The 22,676-nt window shown below is 41.7% G+C and overlaps 1 protein-coding gene across 2 annotated transcripts in view; it reads right to left on the bottom strand.

Annotated features, from left to right (window-relative positions):
• jakmip2 (janus kinase and microtubule interacting protein 2) overlaps positions 1-22,676 on the bottom strand; it is a 100,284-nt gene that overhangs the window by 53,207 nt on the left and 24,401 nt on the right. For both annotated transcript variants that reach the window (XM_034311173.2, XM_026941104.3), the window contains exons 5-10: positions 8,006-8,215; positions 6,461-6,559; positions 6,092-6,238; positions 4,689-4,829; positions 1,100-1,153; positions 549-671 (exon numbers count right to left, since the gene is read on the bottom strand). In XM_034311173.2, the coding sequence (XP_034167064.1) occupies positions 549-671; positions 1,100-1,153; positions 4,689-4,829; positions 6,092-6,238; positions 6,461-6,559; positions 8,006-8,215 (774 nt within the window). The remainder of the gene's footprint in view (positions 1-548; positions 672-1,099; positions 1,154-4,688; positions 4,830-6,091; positions 6,239-6,460; positions 6,560-8,005; positions 8,216-22,676) is intronic.

Raw genomic sequence — 22,676 nt, 5'->3', positions numbered from 1 at the left:
CTGTGTAAACCCTAGAGACTGTTGTGTGTGAAAATCCCAGGAGATCAGCAGTTTCTGAAATACTCAAACCAGCCCATCTGGCACCAACAACCATGCCACGGTTAAAGTCACAGAGATCACATTTCTTCTTCATTCTAATGTTTGATGTGAACATTAACTGAAGGTCTTGATCTGTATCTGCATGAATTTTTGCATTTCAGTGCTGCCATATAACTGATTAGATAACTGTGTTAACATGTGTTCCTAATTAAGTGGACGGTGAGTGTATGTCAACGCAACTACTGTGGTAGTAACTGTGGTCTTTAAGACATTCTACCATTCATCTGAGCGGCTACATCAGTTCAGTTGATGATAATCTCAAATCTAATGCAGCTCTTTGGATGAGTGGTGATATATCTATCACAACTACAGTCATTTTGGCTTACAAGACATTTCAAACTGATCTGGATGAATCAAAGTCTCCATGAGAGAGCATTTCTATGGAACATCTAATGCCATACTGTTACTTATCTAAAATAATGTTAAAGCATACATTGTTTTATTCTCACCTCATCCAGTTCTTCATCTGGTGTGGCTGGAGTACGATCCATACGTAAAGAGGCCACAGAGGAGGTCTCGGAGTCTACTGACTCTTCGTCATAGCCATAGAATGTGTCCACAACAATATGCCTCTGAACAGGAGGCACACATTTTTAGTAAACATGGAGAGGTCAATCTTTATTATCTCAGTTACTTATGGAGTAAGTTATACAAATGGAAACAGACAAATTAAACCCGTTCCCATGCGTGTACATCCTTATGATTGCGTTGGTGTCAGTGCAATAAGAAATGAAGTGTATCTATTTCCTCTCTATAAAGATCAGTCATTTTAGACACTTTCATTTTGTCAGGTGGAAATATAGTTTCCAGAACATAATGTCTATATTATTCTGTCTATAATGTCTTTAACAAATTCTGCTATTCATTAGAGAAATTAAGCTAGATATTACGTTTTTGAAAAAATACTTTTAGTATTGCTCTATTTTTAGTAAAAAATTAAATTTACCATTATGACACAACCAGAAAAACAGTTACAAAAACAAACATGATGTCATCATACCTTAATAGGCCTGCTTCGTTTATGCCGCTTCTTCCTAAGAAGTTTTTCTCTATCCTAAAACAAGGACAGTTAGTCACACCAGTTACACAAACAAAGGAGTAAAGTATTTTATAAAAACAAAGGTGGCAACATCGTTAACATAAAATCCTAGCAGGTAGATAGAGAAAACAGAATGTACCACAAAAACACTAGCTTAAGTTGGTGGACAGGACAGCTCGGTGATAACAGCATAATTGATAAACCATGGTTTAAATGATATTTAACTGCAATCACAGAAATGTTTGGATTTATAAGCACTTAGGTGAGTGTATAAACTTGTGTAATAAATTTGTGCACTTGTTACAAAATGAATATCCAGTAATATAGTAAAATATATGTATGGTTTATTAACCAACTTTTTTTGTAGATCTGGGCATCAGACTAAAAAACATTGACTAAAAAACACATTTTGTACTAATATGAAAGGAAAACATCAAACAAATCAAATTGTCTGTCCAAATGGGAACACAAACATTCACGCAGCTCACCAATTAGAGTGATGTTTCAGCACTGTTTCAGCACCCAAATGGCTAACTGCCATTTTTTTCTAAACTGGAAAGTTTGCGATATTTTGATGAGTGATTGTTCTTCTTTAATAAAGTACCATTACTTTACATTTTATAAAATATATTATAAAATATATTGTATTTGTTAGCCTAAATCAGCAAAGCACTACAAATGCATTGACAAAAACAGTAAGTATACCCACATTATCACTGTGCCCTGTTGTGACAGCGCTTATTTCCATTAATCCTGATCATCTTCGACAAAACACTTCACTACATACACACAGCTGTGAGTTAAACACACGTCTCACCATTCATGCAACATTTCACAGAAGCATTTAAGTGGTTACTGTAGATTAATTAATGAGTAATGGCATTACCGACATCTACAAAAAAAGAAAGAGAAAATGATTCACAGTTCTCAACAGTTCAAGTCAGCTCTCATCACTCACTTAATTCATTCACAAAAGATAAATCATTTCAAAGTAATAAATGAAGGATGTTTGCGTCCTTTCTCCATCTGTGAACTCCTTTTACTACTGGGTAATGGGTGGGAATTCTCCAACATTCCCCTTTTTGCCTCTACCTGGTCACATGGACCTCATAGAGCACCACACTGAGACTCCTCCAGGTGTGGTGGTATGCAGCCACCCCTTCATGTGGTTCAGGATGAATTCAAAGCTATGCTCTACATGTCAGTAATCGAGAAGTCCCACAGTGATTGGAGCAGTCCGGTGGTTTTGGTGCCCAAGGCCAACGGGTTGGTCCGTTTTTGTGTGGACTTTAATAAAGTCAATGTGGTGTCTAAATTTGACGCATACCCAATGCCACGCATTGATGAACTAATTGAATAGTTAGGCGTGGCTGGCTTTTATTCGATACTGGATTTGACCAAGGGGTATTGCCAAATATCCCAAGAAAAAAAATGGCTTTTAACCTCCATTTGGGTTACACCAATATTGTCACCCTTCTGTTTGGATTGTTTGGGGCCCCAGCGATGTTTCAATGTCTCATTGACAGAATATTCTGCCCACACAATGCATATGCTGCTGCTTCAGATGATCATTTACAGCAGTGATTGGCAGCAGCATTTACGACATCTAAGGGCTGTTCTGAGATCCTTGAGATGGGCGAGACTCACAGTGAACCCAAAACCCAAAGAAATATGCAATTGGGTGGGTGGAAGTATGGTATCTGGGATTCCACTTGGGCCACAGGCAGGTGCAACCCCAAATTGATAAGACAGCAGTGATTGGAGCCTGCCCGAGTCCCAAGACCAAAAAGTGGGTAAGGCAGTTCCTGGGACTGGCTGGCTATTATTGTTTTGGGGTTTTTTTGCCTAATTTTTTGGACATCACCAGACCTCACTAAAAAGGGAGCACCAGATCCGGTCCAGTGGACGGAGCCATGCGAGTGGGTGCCAGGTAAAAGCTCCAGGCTGGACAGCTCCCCGGCCTGAGTCCGGCGGTAGGGGTATGTGGCAGCGGGGGTGCGGTTAAGCGTCAGCTGTGGACGGAGATGAGGCGAGTTGAACCGGCAGGTAACGCGTGATGATTCTCATCTGTGTCTTCTTCTTCTTATTATTATTGTTATGTGTGTTTCTTTGTGCTTTCAGTAACTGCCATAACCAGACAGAGAGTGGCATAGCTGGCAAAGCAGGCAACACACAAACACCCACACGAAGATCGTGAACTTGATCTTTGAATTTGAACGTGGCAGAAGCTGCGAGCTAGTGATGGCCGCTTTTCTGCTGGTTTATATTCTTTGCTTTAGTTTTGAAAGTGCACTAGATTATTGGTGTTAACTGATAAAGTATATTAAATTAGGTTAAAAAATAATAGCCTCAGATTATGGCCCTTTGGGGTCTCAGAAAATTATTAAAAGTCATAATATTATGTTCATGTAAAGAATTTCATTTGTTTAGGCCTAGTACTACATATTTGAAGGAGCCAAGCGACACACCACAAGAGCACAATGTGGGTTACCTGGTATGCATAATATTTCACAGCACAAAATGCTTCAACAGACCCCTCTTAGCACCTCTAATGGCCAACACTGCCCCGCAAAAATCAACTCTATGGTCAAGTGACAATGCAGTTGTATCCTGGTCTGGAGGACCGTGCTGTTATTTGAGTTAGGGGGCCCTAACAGACAAATCAGGGAGGGAAAAACTTGAGGGTTCCACATGAATCACTCCCTTAGGTAACTACCACATTTATTTTTGTTTATTGTTTTATCTCTTCACAGATTTGCAAAGTCCATACTGAATGCATCGATAACAGAGTGTTCAACTCCCAATGTCCTACAGAAAACTAAAGTGATAAACACTTACTTCGTAATGATGGTTTCTTTCTTGGTACATATTCAAAGTTACTGTGTAGGCTATTTCTTCATCTTTCCACAGCCAAATACAGCCCGCTGCCATTTTTGCAAAAAATGATATTGAACCAGCCAGTAGCACCTACTACTCAACATTTTCACATTATTTAGAATTCATTCTAGACCCATAGCACCACTGCATTCCACACCTGCAACTGTATACTGCACATCTTACAGGGCTGAAATGCTGGTTAAAATCAACTCTTATCTGCTGTGTTTGAAGCAAACCTGACCCAAGTGTAAAAATGCATTGGGTGTTGGATAATGTGTGATTCACTGATTTAATTACTCCAAATCCTGAAATGTATCACCCAGTGTATCGGCCTTTGTGTATTTATATACACACTATTGAGAGCATTTAAAGGGCCAAAAACTAAAGCTATTACATTTTAACACTTTACTGTCCACTGTCTTCTATCAATTAACACTAGTCTCGGAAAGTAGAGTAGAATGAGTCTAGGAAGAAGAAGGACTAACCGAAACTATTTGACTGTATGCATTCTTAGGTGATGTGATGTATAAAAGAAGTATAAAAAAGCCACAGTATTCGTGACAACATAAAGGTAGATCTTTCAAGCATGTGAATGCCTTTTTCAGCATACATCACACACATGACCTGCATGTGAAATAAAATTACCAACAATCTGATACAGTTTCTCACTCACTCTAGTCAGCTCATCGATCATGCTCTGCTGCTCAAGAACCTGCAACTTAAGGAATTCAATCTCTTGTTCATCCTGAGCCTGGTCCAAGTCGTTCAAAGATTTCAGCTTCTTTAGTGGTGGATGAGAAGTAATTTTCTCTCTCTGAACAAAAAGATAAAGTAAATTAGATTTAACTATCACAGTAAAAAATATTAACATTTAATTTTATTCAGTCATTTATTACATGTCCACATTTATAATTAAATAGGACCATAACATCACAGTATCCCTACCTATGCTGTGTAACAAAAAAATTGCTGCTTCAATAAACTTTATAATTGCCTTGGACCAAATAGGTTGCAAGCCAACATCAAACAGAAGATGGCTGTTGACCTGAACAAGACCAGAAACTGATATAATACATACTGTATATAAAGTACAATAAAAATTTATTTGTAAAAAAACAAAATGCCAGGAAGAGGAAGCATAAGCAATATTTTGCATGGAATGTAAGTGCATAATGGCTGTCACACAAACCTAATTTCTCACTGCAGTTTTTAATTTATTTATGAATTTTTCCTGGTCAGATAATGAAAGCTGCACGCTAGGGCATTATTCTGCTAATGTACTCATTCATTATCTATGCTATTTTTATTAATTATTATATTATAAAAAAAATTAAGTATTATATATTGTTAATAATATTCAACACAGTCTCTATTTTTGTGACTTTTTGGCTTTGGTCCAATAAAGGGTTTGCAAATATTTATTTTAATTGATGTATAGGGATATATGTGTAAACTTTAAATGGGCTGTGTGCAGCATCCATACATCCCTAACACCAATCAAGTTTCAGGCCATGTGAAGTGATTCTAACATGTCTGACTTTGCTCCCTATTCACCGCACTGTTTGGGGGGAAGCCATTTTGTAACATTGTCTGAAATCTCAGTGGACAAATTATATTCAGTGGATAGTGAACTATTAAGACCCAATTAACTGTCTTTAGTCTTTTTTCCCATTATACGATGTCTCCCTTTAAAGTGTTCTATACAGTAGTGGAGTGACTTTAGACAGTATTTAGTATTGTATGCTGGTCAAAAACAGGATATGTCCTGTCTATAGGCAATGAATAATAAGAATGTGGAAAAAGGAAGTAGGTAAGTAAATAGATAAATGAAAATAGTAGACAGGCTTCGTTCTATTTGCTTATGTCAGCACACAACAATCACATTTGACCAGACTAATTAAAATTGTCTTTAAAGGGCTTATATGGCTTTATTAGACAAATTAGACTAGTCAAACAACTCACTGACTAGTGGACTTTGAAATTGTGTACTTTCACGCATCCTTAATATGGAATGCGAAAGTCGTTCATCTGTGTATGCAGATCTATACAGACTTGTGAGTGTGTGAAGGAATGTACCATCTCCAGATTCTCTTTAGTCAAGCTCTTAAGCTTCTCTTCCATGTGCTGGAGAGACTGAGTCAGTTCATCGTTCTTCTTACTCAATAGTTTGTTCTTATCCAGCAGCGGCTTACATTGTTTCTCTGCTTCCCGCACTCGCTTTAGCTGAAAGAGAGTGAGCAAAAAACAAAGTACAGCAAAGCGTAAAAGTTGAAAGATGGATAAAAAAAACCAAATTAAATAATAAATCCCACCTTTAAACTTAAAAAAAAAGTTTTCTTTAATCTTATTTATTGTCTTCATATTTCTAATTCTAATTAATTACCCATTTTTTGGTTAATGCCTTGCGTCCTTGTTCACAAAATATTTTTTAGGAATTTGACATACTAGCTCATTTCTTTCATCCACTAGAAGTGTGTTACGGTCCTCCAGTTTTCGGATAGTAGAGTTCAGCTCAGCAACACGTCTTTGATTCCTCCTCATTTCCTATGCATACAAGACAGCAAACATACAGTAAAATAATTACATAAAGTCATAAAATAAAATAATACATAAAATACATAAATACATAAAATAATTAAAAAGTCCACAAAAACTGTCAACAAAAGTTATTTTTAAAAATGTGCTATATAAATAAATTTGATTGACTTTACGTGTAACGTGTTTGCCCAAAAATGAGATTTGTCTTAGTTATCAACTATTCTTAGATGCTTGTTTTGTGCAATGTCTACTTTGTATTCCACTGCCACCATCTGGAATTTGGTTGTATTCACAATATGTCATGCTCAAGTCTTTATGCATTGTGGAATGGCATTTAAGGTCATAATACAAATTAAGCTATGAAATAAATATTCACATAAGTACACATATTTGTAATTTAAAAACATTTGTGCAATACTTCAATATTTAATAAAATATCAGAATAAAAATTCTGACTATATAACAGTATAATTCATTTAAAATCGACAATCAAAGCTAATATGTGCTTATGAGTCTTAACGGCTCTACAAGTCAAGAATATGATTGTCTCTACATTTGAAAAAGCTGCACTGCCCTAAATTTGTTTACTGATTAAGTCACTTCATTAAGTGACTAGGAATCGGGCATAAATGAACCTGTCCACCAGCAGCTCATTCAAAATGTGTCCAGCCTCTCATATTCTGTTTTACTTCAGTAAAAGGATGCTTACATAAGAGGGAAAACTGTTTTCAGACCTTGAATGCATGTGCCTCTAATGCATCTTCAGTGTGTAAACAGATTTTGATTTGACAAACAAACAATCCCTGATCTGTGACAGATACAGAATTACAAAAATCAACATCTCCTATTTGTTCTCTGTGCTCTACCAAGTAATTCAGCTTGGCATTCTGGAATCTGACTCATTTCCAGGGAGTCTGGGACTATTCTCAGTCTTTTAAAAGGTATCAGTGCCCCAGTGCTTTAGTGCCTTCATTCATGCAATGCAATAACAAGACACACAGAAGTCTTCATTATGCTCCCTACCATGAAGATTGATCTCAAATTGCTACATTAAGACAAATTGCAGAGATAGCAAAATATCATGAGCATCATGACTAGATCTATTCATGACAAATAGCCTCCACTTACCAATGTATCAGTCCACATTTTCTATTTCTCAGCTTGTTTTTTATAGGTGTGGCCTAGACTCCAAGTGAAAAACTGAAGCAAATGCTCTACACAAGAAAAGTCAGATTTTTTTCTGATTTGATTGGGGCACATAGAAAATCCAGTTACACACTTTTTCTATGTATCTATCTCATGAAAATTGCTTTTGAGAACACAAAACCAAAATCTTTCTTTTTTTACGATATCAGATTATTCATTATTATGTGTTTTATCAGTTACCATTTTTATTCACTGGGGATCCTATAGCTTGTAAAATTTATTAGAAGAGGGTGAGCATTTCCTTACCGGGCTCCCACAGTGCTCTGCTCCATCGCCAGCCCTTCCAGGGATCTCTCTTTTTGGACTTCCAAGGTTACATTCTGCTTCCTTTACAAGGAAAAGCTGCTCATCCAGTGCATCTTTCTGAAGCTGCAACTTCTGCAGGAAACATGTAGTGGTCTCCAGCTCTTTCTCCAAAGAGAAGATTGTTCTGTCTTTCGCTTTGATTTCATCTACCTGGAAGATTGCACACAGTTCACTCTGAGCCCTTTATTTAATTGAAGTCATTTATATACATACAAGGGTGGCACAGAGGGTAACATTTCCTCCCACTGAGGGGCACAGTTTTGGGGGGGGGGGGAGAAGCGCTGCCCAGTAGACTATTTTGCATTTATGGTCAGAGAGAAACAGTAAAAAAAAAAAAAAAAAAAAAAAATGAAGGGGGCATAATAATATGGTGTAATCTACTTAACAACATTCCACATATGTTGTACCTAGCAAGCTAATTCAATGCGATTTAGCCATAACTATCAATATACCAAATTAGCAAAAAACAGCCTTGTGTTATGTTAGCTAAAATTTATTTTAATAGTTCTCATTATTAGCAACAACAAGGTTGTTCACACTGGACGGTGCGTCGCACCGTTTTCTGTTGACAGATGGCCCAGTTTTATTTTAGATTGTTCTGTTGTCGGGTATCTGAACATTCGGAGGTGACGTGAAGCTTCGATGGAATCAACGCATCCAATGTGAACATCCTCAAATCGATGCTAGGCAACTCGCCCCCCTACATTTCCATTCTTTTTACTTAGTTTCCACCTTTTTTTAGGGGTCCAAACATGAAGTGCTGGAACCCTATTGTATTTGTACTGGTTTTCATCTTCTTCTTATTATTATTCTTTTTCTCCCCTGAGGGTCAGAGACTATAAGTTGTAGAGACACCAAATTTTGTGGGATGGTCAGAAATCCCACCCACTACTCAGGCACATTGACTTTTGCATTTTTTTTAGTTCATAACTCTGGAACCTTGAGTCATGCCCTACAAAATGTATGTATCTCCATCATGAAAATTTTTCCACCATTTTGAATTTTTTTTGAAAAAAGGAGTTCTTTTTCAAACTCCTCTTAGGCCATTCATCCAATTTGCATGAAACTTGATTTGCACCTTGACCCTTGTGACAAAAAGTTATTAAAAGAATTTTGATTTGTCAAAGCAGGCAACTGCCACTTTTAATGAATTGACCTGTATCTGATGAACGCAATGTCCAAACTTAATGAAGCCACTGGAAGCTGGACACAAAGCGTCTTGGCTTTGTGTCCAGCTTCCAGTAGCTTCATTAACACACCAAGTTTTAGCAAATTCCACCCATGGGGGGTGCTACAATTGAAAAATCACTGTACCTCCACAACTGTATGATCGATGAAAATTGGTATGCATCTTCTTTGGTGGACATCCTAACATATCCTCTAATATGACTCAGAAACAAAAAAACATGGCTGCCAGCACCCAATTAAATTTCAGCAGCTAATAACATCAAATCTGAATGGTTTATTGTTACAAAAATGGATATCTTGATTGGACAAATCAACAAACACGGCCACCAGCAACCAACCAGCAGCTAATAAAGTCAAATCACAATGTCCGACTGTTACGAAAATTGACATGTTCGTACAGTGTCTAAACGAGGCTGTGTACCAAATCTATTGACAATCGGCCCCAAGGTGCCACTATAATAAGCAAATTTGCATTTTTGCTATTAACTCTGCATCCATGCATGCTAGAATATAATTGTTGCTTCTTATGAATCCTTGCATCAGGCACTACAAAATGTGTATCTCATTTTTATTTTTAAATATATATAATGTATTTGAAATTCTAATTTTCCTAAAAACCTACTTTTTTTAACTCATCGTAGGCTGTTTGTCTGATTCACACAAAATTAGGTATGCACCATCTCAAGATAGTCCAGAGAGAAAGTTACAATGTTTGTGGAGACATAGGCCCATATATTTCTGGGTGTGGCAAATAATAACTAATTGGTTTATCTTGTGAACGCAATGTCCAAACTTCATGAAACTTGGTACACATGGACAACAGGACAGTCCGAGAAAACACACCAACAGCAAATTCTAAATGAGCAGCCATTTATCGCAATGTGACAGATGATGGCTGTAATACTTATGTTGCCCACAAGAGGGAGGCACAGGATAATAAAGCTTTTTAAGTCTAATCTTTTTCCATCAGTTTCCATCAATTTGAAAGGCAGAATAGCTCAAAATGCAATTAAAAAGCAATTAAAAAAATACATAAAATTATATTAAATGCATAGAATCATGGCACCCTAACAATATCTCCTTAATCCTAATCCTCAAAGATGATTAAATGTTATCTTAATTTTTATATTTATTATTATTCTGCTTCTTCTGCTGGCAATTTCTTAAGCCATTCCACATATTCATTAAAAAGTACAGACTAAAAACAGTGATACATTTCCAACACAGACATTAATGATTAATATGATGATGGCACCAGGATGCACTATGTGAAGAAGGCAAGCCAGCAGAGGCAGTGTTATACTCTGGGCAATACTCGGCCGGGAATCCTTGGCTCCTGGTATTCATGTGGATGGTATGCTACGTTGACGTTACTTCATGGCAACAGTATTCCCTAATGGCAGTGGCCTCTTTCAGCAGGATAATGTGCCCTGTGACACTGCAAAAATTGTTCAGGAATGGTTTGAGTAACGTGACTTGGCCTCCAAATTCCCCAGATCTCCATCCTATCGAGCATCTGTGTGACGTGCTGGACAAACAAGTCCAATCCATGGAGGCCCCACCTCGCAACTTACAGAACTTAAAGGATCTGCCTTGGTGTCAGATACCACAGCACACCTTCAGAGGTCAGGTGGAATCCACGCCTCGACGGTTCAGTGTTGTTTTTGTGGCACAAAGGGGACTTACACAATATTAGGTAGGTGATTTTAATGTTATGGCTGATCAGTGTATACGTTAAAGTGAACAACAGGGTGACGATAGCAACAAGGCAGCCATTTTAGATGAGCAGGTAAGAATTAAACATCCCCTTCAAACCTTCCCTTTAACTCCAAGATCTTAGAAAATCTTGTAGCACAGCAGCTATACTCACACATACAGTCAGGTCCATAAATATTGGGACAGTGACACAGTTTTAGTAATTTTGCCTCTGTACACCACCACAGTGGATTTGAAATGAAGCAGTCAAGATGTGACTGAAGCGTAGACTTTCAGCTTTAATTCAAAGGGTTTAACAAAAATATTGCATTAACCGTTTAGGAATTACAGCCATTTTTTTACAGAGTTCCTCCATTTTCACAGGCTCAAAAGTAATGGGACAAACTAATATAATCATAAATATTAGTATTATTTTTATTACTTGGAGGTAAATCCTTTGCAGTCAAAGACTACCTGAAGTCTGGACCCCATGGACATCACCAAATGCTGAGTTTCCTCCCTTGAGATGATTTGCCAGGTCTTTACTGCAGCCATCTTCAGTTGCTGCTTGTTTGTGGGTCATTCTGCCTTCAGATTTGTCTTCAGTAAGTGAAAAGCAGCTCAGTTGGGTTGAGGTCAGGTGACTGACTCGGAACATTTAATTTCCAAGCTCTTGGGCTGCTTTCACAGTATGTTTTGGGTTGTTATCCATCTGTACTGTGAAGCGCTGTCCTATCAGTTTTGCAGCATTTGACTGAATCTGAGCAGAAAGTATAGCTCTGTACACTTCAGAATTCATCCTGCTACTTCTATCAACAGTCACATTATCAATAAACCCCAGTGACCCAGTTCCATTGGCAGCCAAACATGCCCATGCCATAACACTGCCTCCACATGTTTGACGGATGATGTGGTATGCTTTGGATCATGAGCCCTTCCTTTCCTTCTCCATACTTTTCTCTTCCCATCATTCTGGTACAAGTTAATCTTGCATCAGAACTGGTCAGGCTTTTTTTAGAGTTTTTTTTTTTAGCAAAGTCTAATCTGGCCTTTGTGTTCTTGAGTGTTACCAGCGGTTTGCATCTTGAGGTAAACCGTCTGTATTTACATTCATGAAGGTGGCTCTTGATTGTAGACTTTGACAATGATAGGCCTACCTCCTCCAGAGTGTTCCTGACTTGGCTAGATGTTGTGAAGGGGTTGTTCTTCAATAAGAAAAGAATTCTGCAATCATCCACTTTAGTTGTTTTCTGCGGTCTCCCAGGCCTTTTGGTGTTGCTGAGCTCGCCAGTGCATTCCTTCTTTTTTAAGAATGTACCAAATTGTTGATTTGGTCCTCCTAAAGTTTCTGCTATCTCTCTGATAGGTCTGTTTTGGTTTTTCAGCCTAATGATGGCCTCCTTCACTTGCATCAACACCTCTTTGGACGGCATATTGAGAGTTCCCATGAACAGCTACCAAATGCAAATTCAACACTTGGAATCACCTCCAGACCTTTTATCTCCTTAATTTATCATGATATAAGGAGGAAACAGGCCACAGCTGGCTATGAAACTGCTTATCAGTCAATTGTCCCATTACTTTTGAGCCTGTGAAAATGGAGGAACTGGCTGTAATAATGGCTGTAATTCCTAAACGGTTAATGCAGTATTTTTTGTTAAACCCCTTGAATTAAAGCTGAAAGTCTACGCTTCAGTCACATCTTGACTGCTTCATTTCAAATCCACTGTGGTGCTGTACAGAGGCAAAATTACCAAAACTGTGTCACTGTCCCAATATTTATGGACCTGACTGTATATAGGAATAACATTCATGAAATGTATCAGTCAGTATTTAGGCCTCATCATAGCACAGAGACAGCACTGGTTAAATGACCTACTACTAGCCTCTGATCAGGGTTGTGTCTCCTTCTTGTGCTACCTGACCTTAGTGCAGTTTTTGATACCACTAATCATGCTATTCTCCTTGATAGACTAGAAAATGCTGCTGGCATTATGGGAACAGCCCTCACCTGGCTCAGGTCTTACTTGACTGATCATTATCAGTTTGTAGATGTAAATGGTCACTTCTCTATTCATGGTATTAGCTTCCACTGTTATGCTACATAGTTGTATGTTTCAGCAAAGCCAGATGACAGACACCAGCTTAAAAAAAGCTGAGGAATGTGTAAAGGACATTAGACACTAGACGCTTATTAACCTCCTTTTACTTAATTCTGACAAGATAGAAATACTTGTACTAGGACCTGCTAGAAGTAAGCTTTCTGATTACATAGTAAATGGCCTTTCTGTTTCATCATGTGCATCAGTAAAAGATCTTGGGGTGATTATTGACTCCAGTCTTTCACATGAAGCTCATTTAGATAATATTACTAGGATAGCCTTCTTTCATCTCAGAAATAATTCTAAGATAAGAAATATAATGTCATACAATGCAGAAGAATAGATTAATCTTTTTGTTACTTCTAGTTTGGATTATTGCAATGCCTTACTGTCTGGCTGTTCCAGTAGGAGCATTAACAAGCTCCATTAGTCCAGAATGCAGCTGCAAGAGTCCTTACTAGAACCAGAAGATATGACCACATCACTCCACACTGCATTGGCTCCCAATCAAATTTCGCATTGATTATAAAATATTACTACTGACCTATAAAGCATTGAATGGTCTCGTGCCACAGGACCTGAGCGAACTTTTGGTCTTTTATGATCCACCATGCCTACTTCGATCAAAAGGTGCAGGCTATTTGTTGGTACCTCAAATAGTGAAGGCTAAAGCAGAGGGTAGAGCTTTCTCTTACAAAGTGAGTGTTCCAATTAGTGCTCAGTGTTTAAGTCTAGGCGGAACACTTATTTATTTAGTCAAGCGTTTTGTGAATAGTTTTTTCTTAGGTAAAGGAGCAGATCTGGAGGGTTCATGGGCATTCAGTGTTGTAGTGAACTGAGATGTTTGGATGCTGGCCACAGTGTGATAAACAGTAAACAAAGTGAATTTTTTTATTTTTAATTATTTAGTAGGTAACAGTATTTCTTGTTATGTCAGTTTCAGGGTGAACCTAATGTTAGGGACTAGCTGAGCTCAGGTGACAGGGACAGAGAAGGATATAATGATTCAGAAACCACCACCTGTTTAAAGCCTGCACATCCTGATCCCAAGTTTATAGCAATACAGACTAGAGCTCACTATGCTTTATACTTTCAGCAAAAATGGCTTTAAATGTTCCCCTGGCTGCACTACAGTGCCACTTTAAAAGGAGTTTTATGCTTTTATTGCGTGAAAGTCCTCTCAAAGAAAACGTCTCCAGGTTACGTATGCACACACGCTCGCACTGGACACGTACAATTGAGCTTCCGATGGTCAGGCTCCCTGAAGGGAGGAGGACAGAAAGCCTGCAGCACAACTGGCCGTGGAGCCGAGGAGGGGACTTTCGGTACGTACCCCGCTCGGGGGTACAAGAATGCTTTGGCCAAACCAGGCGCAAAATCTAAATAGGAAGGGGCCACAGAGAGGGCCTGAAGATCCCCCACTCTCCTAAGAGAGGAAATTGCCAAGAGAAAGGCAGTTTTTATCGTCAGAAGACGGTCCGAAATCTCCTCTATGGGCTCGAAGGGGGGTTTGCAGAGAGCCTCTAAAACCACGGCCAGGTCCCACAAGGGGACCCGAAATCGAGCTGGAGGTCTGATCCTCAGCGTCTAGGAGGGAAATCAGGTCCGAGAACCATACTCGGCCCGGCCAGAACGGGGCTACTAACAGTAGACGAATTCTGTCCCGGCGCACTCTCTCCAGAACTCCTGGGAGCAGAGCGACCGGAGGAAAAGCATACAGACGCAGCCTCGGCCACGGCTGTACCATGGCATCCAGTCCAAGAGGAGCTGGATGAGTCAGAGAGAACCAAAGGGGACAGTGCGACGTCTCCTGTGTCGCAAACAGATCCACCTGGGCTCTGCCGAACCTCGGGGTGGAGTCTCCATTCCCCGGGTACCAGCCCCTGCCTCGACAGGGCGTCCGCTCCCACGTTGAGATGACCAGGGATGTAGGCCGCTCTCAATGAGAGGAGGTTCCCTTGGGACCACACAAGGATCTGGAGCGCCAGCCTGTAAAGGGCGCGCGAACGCAGACCTCCCTGGCGGTTGATGTAAGAGACCACCGTCGTGTTGTCAGTGCGCACCAACACGTGGCGGCCTCTTAGGTCTGGGAGAAAGTGTTTCAGAGCTAGAAACACGGCCAGCATCTCCAGGCGGTTGATGTGCCAAGTGAGATGGCGGCCGCTCCACAGACCACGGGCAGGATGGCCACTCATGACCGCTCCCCACCCGGTGAGGGACGCATCCGTCGCTAGCACTACGCAGCGACCAGGAGCTCTCAGGACCGGGCCCTGAGACAAGAACCCAGGTTCTCTCCACACAGCTAAGGCACGCGTGACCTTGATCATGCGGAGCGGGTTTCCTCTGTTTCGGAAAAAACCCCTGGTCTTGAGCCACCACTGTAGGGGTCTCATGTGCAGCAGGCCAAACGGTATCACGTTGGACGCAGCTGCCAATAGGCCCAGCAGTCTCTGAAACTGCTTTACAGTGAGAGACCGGCCTACTTTCACTCTCGCGACCGCTGTGAGGACTGACTCGATCCGAGCAGGAGACAAACGTGCCTGCATCGTGGTCAAATCCCACACGACGCCTAGATAAGCGGTTCTCTGAGCTGGAGAAAGCACGCTTTTCTCGTCGTTTAGTCTTAACCCCAGTTCCTTCATATGGGCGAGAACGACATCTCAATGCCGAGCCGCCATCTGCTCTGAATGAGCTAAAATCAACCAGTCGTCGATATAATTCAGTATGCAGATGCCCTGTAGTCGCATAGGAGCCAGGGCAGCATCCACACACTTCGTGAAGGTGCGGGGTGAGAGTGCTAGGCCGAAGGGAAGAACCCAATACTGGTAAGCTTCGCCCCCAAAAGCGAACCTCAGGAACTTCCTGTGTGGGGGAAGGATGGAGATGTGGAAATATGCATCTTTTAGGTCGATCGTGACGAACCAGTCCTCGGACCTGATCTGAGACACGACCTGAGTGACCGTAAGCATCCTGAACTTCAGTCATGCGACTGAGAGGTTTAATTGCCGCAAGTCCAAAATGGGACGCAGCCCTCCCCCCTTCTTGGGAACAATGAAGTACCGGCTGTAGAACCCAGACTATCTGGCGTGAGGAGGGACCACCTCGATGGCCTCCTTCCTCAGGAGAGTGTGTATTTCCTGCTCCAATACCAGAGCCTGCTCGGGACCCACCACAGTGGGAAGAACCCCAGAAAAACGAGGCGGAGGCGAGCCAAACTGAATTCGATAGCCTCTCTCTACAGTACGCAGGACCCAATGAGACACATTCGGCAGAAGTTTCCACGCTGCCAGAAAGCTCACTAAGGGAATCAGTCTCTCGAGACTGACCTCTGGTGTAATAGAAGCGGTCAGCTGGGTGCCCTGAGGCGGCGAACCGACATGGGGAAATAAGCTAACCGCTGCGAAGGCCTCAGAAGAGGCCGCGAGCCTCCCAGACCCGCTACGTTGCTGGGCGAGAACTGGGAGAGGCGCTCGCTGGAGACCGCTATGCCCTGAAGCACCATAGGTGGCAGGGTTGGCAGACCGACCTCCTGAGGGCACTGGGGGGACCGCCGCCGCCTGAGATGGGGCCTGCTCGTATCTCTCGACGACGGGGTCTACAGCGTCGCCAAACAGGCCCGAGGGAGTAAGCGGGGCGTCCATGAGCACGACCCTGTCCTTCTCTTTCATATCAGACAGGGTCAGCCAGAGATGCCTCTCCGCTGCCACCAGGACTGCCATAGACCGACCGATAGCACGGGTGGTCTCCTTGGTGGCACGGAGGGACAGATCAGCGGCCCGCCTGAGCTCCGCTACCTGCTCAGACGTCCTCTCCCCCTGCTCATCCAGCTCTTTAAGCAGGTCGGCCTGGTACGCCTGTAACACTGCCATGGTGTGCAGACACGCACCGGCCTGACCTGCTGCCGTGTACGCCTTGCCTACCAGCACTGAGGTGGTCCGCAGCGGCTTGGTAGGCAACGCCGGAGCCTTCAGGGACAATGCAGCAGCAGGGGACAGATAGCTGGCTAGCGTCTGTTCAACCCTGGGCATCGCCCTGTAACCGGAATAGTCCAGCCCCGCCACATTAGCGTGGGGCTGAACAACCGGGCTGAAAATGGCCTATTCCAGGACCTCGACACCTCAGTGTGGAGGTCCGGAAAAAAGGGCAGGCTCCAGGGCGGAGGTGGCGGCGGAGAAAACGCTCATCCAGTCTAGAGCCCTGAGGCTCAGGCCGTGACTCAGCGGGCCAGTCAATGTTGAGCTTGGCGACTGCCTGCGTAACCACCTCGAGCAGCTCCCCGTATTGAGGACGATAGGTGGAGCGCCAAGTCCGCTCCCCGGGGGGAAGAAACCGCAGAGCGTGCTTCCGAACCCAGGGAGGGGACAGTGGACCTGGAGGGTGAGGAAGGAGAAAGGGAGGCACGCTAGTGAGGGCTCCATCCTCAAAGAGAGCCCAGCGGGAGCGGAGAGTGCGCAGCGGTAAACGCTCGCAATGTGCGCAGCCGGCTCCCTCGAGAGCCGACTGAGCGTGCTCCGCTCCCAAACAGGCAACGCACAGACGCTCTCGCCCTTAGTTTTATCTTTGGCCTTTGGCATGCCGCCGATAAAACACAAAATAGATGGAACAAAGACAGACAATAAACATAGAGCGCTTGCTGAAAACAGGAAGCTAACGCGGGGCTCGCCGCTCGGGCTTTTATGTTTCCGGGTCGCTACGTCACCCCGCCCATGACATCTCGCCCATCCATTGGACGGATTAGACACGTGATTCAGAGCGCGGTCACGCGGGGGCGTTCCCATAGCGTTGCGTGACGCAGCTCGAGTTCCTGAAGGGGAACAACGTTTGCTTCTAAGTTAGATCCTGTCTTTTTGAGTACTGGCTTCAGGAATTGGAAAAAGGCAGTCGAGAAGTTCACAGCCCATGCTAAATCTCACTCGCCATGCAGCAACTGTGTATGCTCAAGAAAAAACAGCATAGCTTCACAACTGTACTCAGTTGTTTCTAGACAACAGGAGGAAGCAAGAAATGCATTGCTAAAGATTTAAGGGTGTATTCCGAATTTGGCTCGCCAAGGTGTTGCATTGAGAGGTCATACTGAAGAGAGGGAAATTTTTTCCAACTTCTAAAATGCAAGGCAGCAGATGATCCAATTCTTCACAAGTGGCTAGGACAAAAGCATAATTACTCAAATCCTCAAATTCAAAACAACATACTCGGCATAATAAGCCATGACATCATCAGAGAAATAGCTGATACCATTTGATGCTTTCCTGTCACTCAGTTTGCCTTAATTGTTGATGGAACACAAGCTGTCTCAGGCACAAAGCAAATGTCTGTTTGTCTTCGGTATGTTGACCATGACTTGATTCCTCATGAGGAATTCATTGGCTTTTACTCAGTGACAAAAACTACAGGAGAGTGTCTTGCAAACATGGCAACAGTTGTACTCTCTGGATTATATTTGCCATTACCTGCATTGCATGGCCAGACTTATGATGGTGCAGCCAATATATCTGTTAAATACTCTGGAGCACAGGCTATAATTAGAAAGAAACAGCCTTCATCTTTATATTTGCACTGTGGAGCAAATTGTGTGAACCTAGTTACTCAAAACACATGCACAGCTTCAAAACTGCTGAGAGATTCTCTTGACTGGGTACATCAGTTATGAAATCTGTGTAGCCTGTCTGTTAAATTCAAATAAACATTTAGGCAGATTGATACAGCAGATCATGGTATCTCAAGCATTCTAAAGCTTCTCTGCCAAATGCAACGGGCAGTACGACACCAACAAATAACACCTGTTCTCAAGCAGTATGATTCTGTACTCACTTCCTTAGAGGAAATGGCAAACAGCAATGCTCCTAGTGCAGCCACCACCAATGGCCTGCACCAACGGTTTCTCAATGGCAAGACTGTGCTGGGTCTTGTGTTGGCAGGGTCTGTAATTGGAGAGTTGGAATATCTGAATATTTCCCTCTAAAGAAAAATACAAATTATCTCTGGCATGAAAGCTGCTGTTTCTTGCATTCAGTCTGTTTTGAAAGAGAAAAGAAATGAAAATGCCTTTCAAACTCTTTTTGAGCAGGTAACTGTGATTGTGAATTCTCTAATCTTAGAGCCCATCAAAGTTCCAGAACTAAGACAACTGCCTAAGCGTTTTAGTGGAGAAGCAAGCACATGCCATGATCAAAGTCACAGAGATCACACTTCTCTTCATTCTGATGTTTGATGTGAACATTAACCAAAGCTCTTGAAAGCAATTTTTTGCATTGCGCTGCTGCCACATGATTGGCTGATTAAAAAACAGCATGAATGTGCAGGTCTACATGTGTTCCCAATAACATGGACATGGAGTGTATATAAAAAAAGACAGAAAGTCAACCCAAATCATTTTATGGTAAATAAGGCTAGATGTTCAATTAAGCAGAAATGCAAGCAGGCTGGACTGGTCTGTGCATATGGTAGCCATAAGCAGAGGTGGTGAAAATAGCAGAATTGATATTATTGTAAGAGTTACCACTTGATGCCCTTAGGAAGCAACAGATATTTAGAGACCCATATGATTTTCTTTTAGAGGATGAAAGCTGACTTATAAATTGGTTATGTTTGCCAAATTTAAAAAGCTGTTATGGTTTGACCTCCCTGGGTAGCAGAGAAACACTGCTGCCGATTAGCAGTAATACTTTTTTTTTTTTAAACTCAGATTTGCGTCAAACCGTTTTCTTTTGACCTTAGAAAATGGTGCTTGATGAACAACACCGAACTCACCTCCATAATTTCTCTCCATATTTTGGTCTTTTCAGGTGCTGTGACTCCACTGGATATTCTAAATAATATTTTTTTTATTCTTGTACTTCCACTCCCTCAGATAAATTGTTCTTTTTGTGCTTTCCGCTTTGTGAATTTGGCCTTTTTATGGAGTCTTCTGGGCATATACAAATACCAAATGCAAATCACCTGTGGCATGCATGCGCCCCATAATTTATGGATGATTGGTATTGATCAACATACAGATACAAATACAATGAAAATCAGTATTTACAAAACTTTAGTAAATCCACCATACCTTTTTATTTCAGTTTGGCTTGCGCAAACGTTTGTACACAAATTTAAGATTGATGAATGAAGCACACTGTTTGATAAGACAAATATTTTAGCTGTGAAAAGAATGAAGAATGAATGTTCTCAGGAGCCAGGGATTGATGAAAGCAATGTTTTCAACACTTGGCCCACAGCCTATTCGAGGATTTCCAGGAAATATGAAAAGTCTTTAACAAATGTAGGTAACGCCAGAACTAGAAAATATCATCCAGAAACTGTATGTTTCTCCTGAAATTGTACTAGTAATAGCAAACTGTAACTGGGGAGTGATTGTGTATCCAGCTGTAATCAGAAAGTTGTCTCTCTGCTTCTTTAATGTAAAGGTCTTTTCTCCAAACAACAACTGCTCCATGTTTACCAGCTGGCTTAGTGACAATGTCATTTCATTTGCTGAGATCTTTCAGTGCTGCGTATTCCTCCTTTGTTCGATTATGGCTTTTGGTGGGTTTCTTGAACTTTTTTTTTTTTTTTATTTCTCTTTGACATAAATAAGCAGATTGAACTTGACAGCAAAGTCTCCTCATCGCAAATTATATGCACATTCAGGAGCATGCATGGAATAGAATTTACACAAATACTTTTCAGAATTTATGGGTGTGGCAGTGGGGGTGTGGTCAAGCGTCAGCTGGGGACAGAGAGGAGGCGGGTCAAACCGGCAGGTGATGATTCTCACTTGTGTCTTATTACTGCCAGTTTACATATTTGTGACTATCTGTGCTTTCAGTAACCCATGTAACCCGCACAAGAGAGAGACAGAGTGTGATACCACTCAGTAGAGCCTGCAAGACACACAGTCCACGCACACGCACGCCAGGAAGCATGAACTTGAACCTGATGGAGCGAAAGCTGTGAGTCCAGAATGGACCCACTTCCTGTTGTTGCATTGTTCTTCATTGAATTTTGAAAGTGCACTGAAAAGCGCAGACTGAATAAACGCGAGATCAGAGCTTCTTCCACACCCTCACGTGCTGGGATTCTATGACAGGATTTTCATGAATACATTTTTTTTTTGTGTAAACGCTCATACGAATGATTTACGCATAAATCCATTCATATTCATCTTGATTAATGAGTAACATTGTTGGCAATAAAGATTTCTGTACATTTCCTTAAAAGGTAAAGTTTAACTTGCAGTTTATAGAGGTAACATGTCAGGACACCTATATAGAGAGATCCAATGAGAGCTTGTCCATAACATGTTTATCTCTCTAATTTCCAAGAAATGCAAAAGCAGAAGGATCGGTATGAAATGTCATGTACAAATTCTTCTAAACATGTCTGTTTTCACAATACCCATCTTCTTCTGACAGGTGAAGTGAATAACACTGATTATCTCATTACAATGGCACATGTCAAGGGGTGGGCTATATTAAGCAGCAAGTGAACAGTCAGTCCTCGAAGTTGATGTGTTGGAAGCAGGAAAAATCAGCAAGCATAAAGATCTGAGCAACTTTGACAAGGGCCAAATTGTGATCGCTAGAATATAGAGTTAGTTCATCTCCAAAACAGCAGGTCTTGTGGGGTGTGCATTACATTACTGCATACCAAGTACATTACTGCATACCAAGTACACCCCTTCATGGCAACGGTCTCTTTCAGCAGGATAATGATAAGATAAGATAATCCTTTATTCGTCCCCCAATGGAGAAATTTGCATTGTTACAGCAGCAGATATAAAGATTTATTAAAAAAATATATATATATATAAGTATAAAAATATAAAAGAGAGACACACCTAGAATGCACAAAAACATTATTAAACACACAACAGTATTAAAGTGACCAAACTGCATTATTGCACTGTTCCCATGAGATGGGTGTTACCAAAGATTTATTGTCCAATTTAGTACCAAAGATTTATTGTCCAGTTATGTGGTGGGGTCTGCTGGAAGCAGTGCTGGTTGTACAGTCTCACAGCAGCAGGGAGGAAGGACCTGTGATACCACTCCTTCACACACTTGGGGTGGAGCAGCCTGTCATTAAAGGAGCTGCCCAGTGCCACCAGAGTCTCATGCATGAGGTGGGAGTCGTTCTCCAGCATACGTGATAGCTTGTTGATAGCATCCTCCTGTCTGCAGTAGAGATGCCACTGCCCCAACAGACAACCCCATAAAAGATAGCAGATGCCACCACAGAGTAAAAAAAAAAGTCTTGAGAAGTGCTCCCTGCACTAAGACCTAAGTCTCCTCAGCAGGTACAGTCTGCTCTGTCCTTTGTTGTACAATGCAGTGGAGTTGTCCATCCAGTCCATTTTAGTGTTGAGGTGAATACCAGGTACTTATATGAGTCCACTATCTCAATGTCCATTCCCTGGATGTTCACCGGTGTCGGGGGGAAGTGTCTGTGTCTGCGAAAATCGACCACCAGCTCTTTGGTCTTTGGGCTGCCATTGATCTGGAGGCAGTTCTGCTGGCACCAGACAACAAAGTCCTGGATCAGTTGTCTGTACTCTGCGTCATCCTCCCCAGTGATGAGGCCAACGATTGCAGAGTCATCAGAGAACTTCTGCAGGTGACAGCCCACTGTGTTGTATCTGAAGTCTG

Source organism: Pangasianodon hypophthalmus, chromosome 15 (assembly GCF_027358585.1).
Source record: "Pangasianodon hypophthalmus isolate fPanHyp1 chromosome 15, fPanHyp1.pri, whole genome shotgun sequence".
In the NCBI taxonomy this organism is placed as follows: Eukaryota; Metazoa; Chordata; class Actinopteri; order Siluriformes; family Pangasiidae; genus Pangasianodon; species Pangasianodon hypophthalmus.
This window is presented reverse-complemented; position numbering and strand designations above follow the sequence as displayed.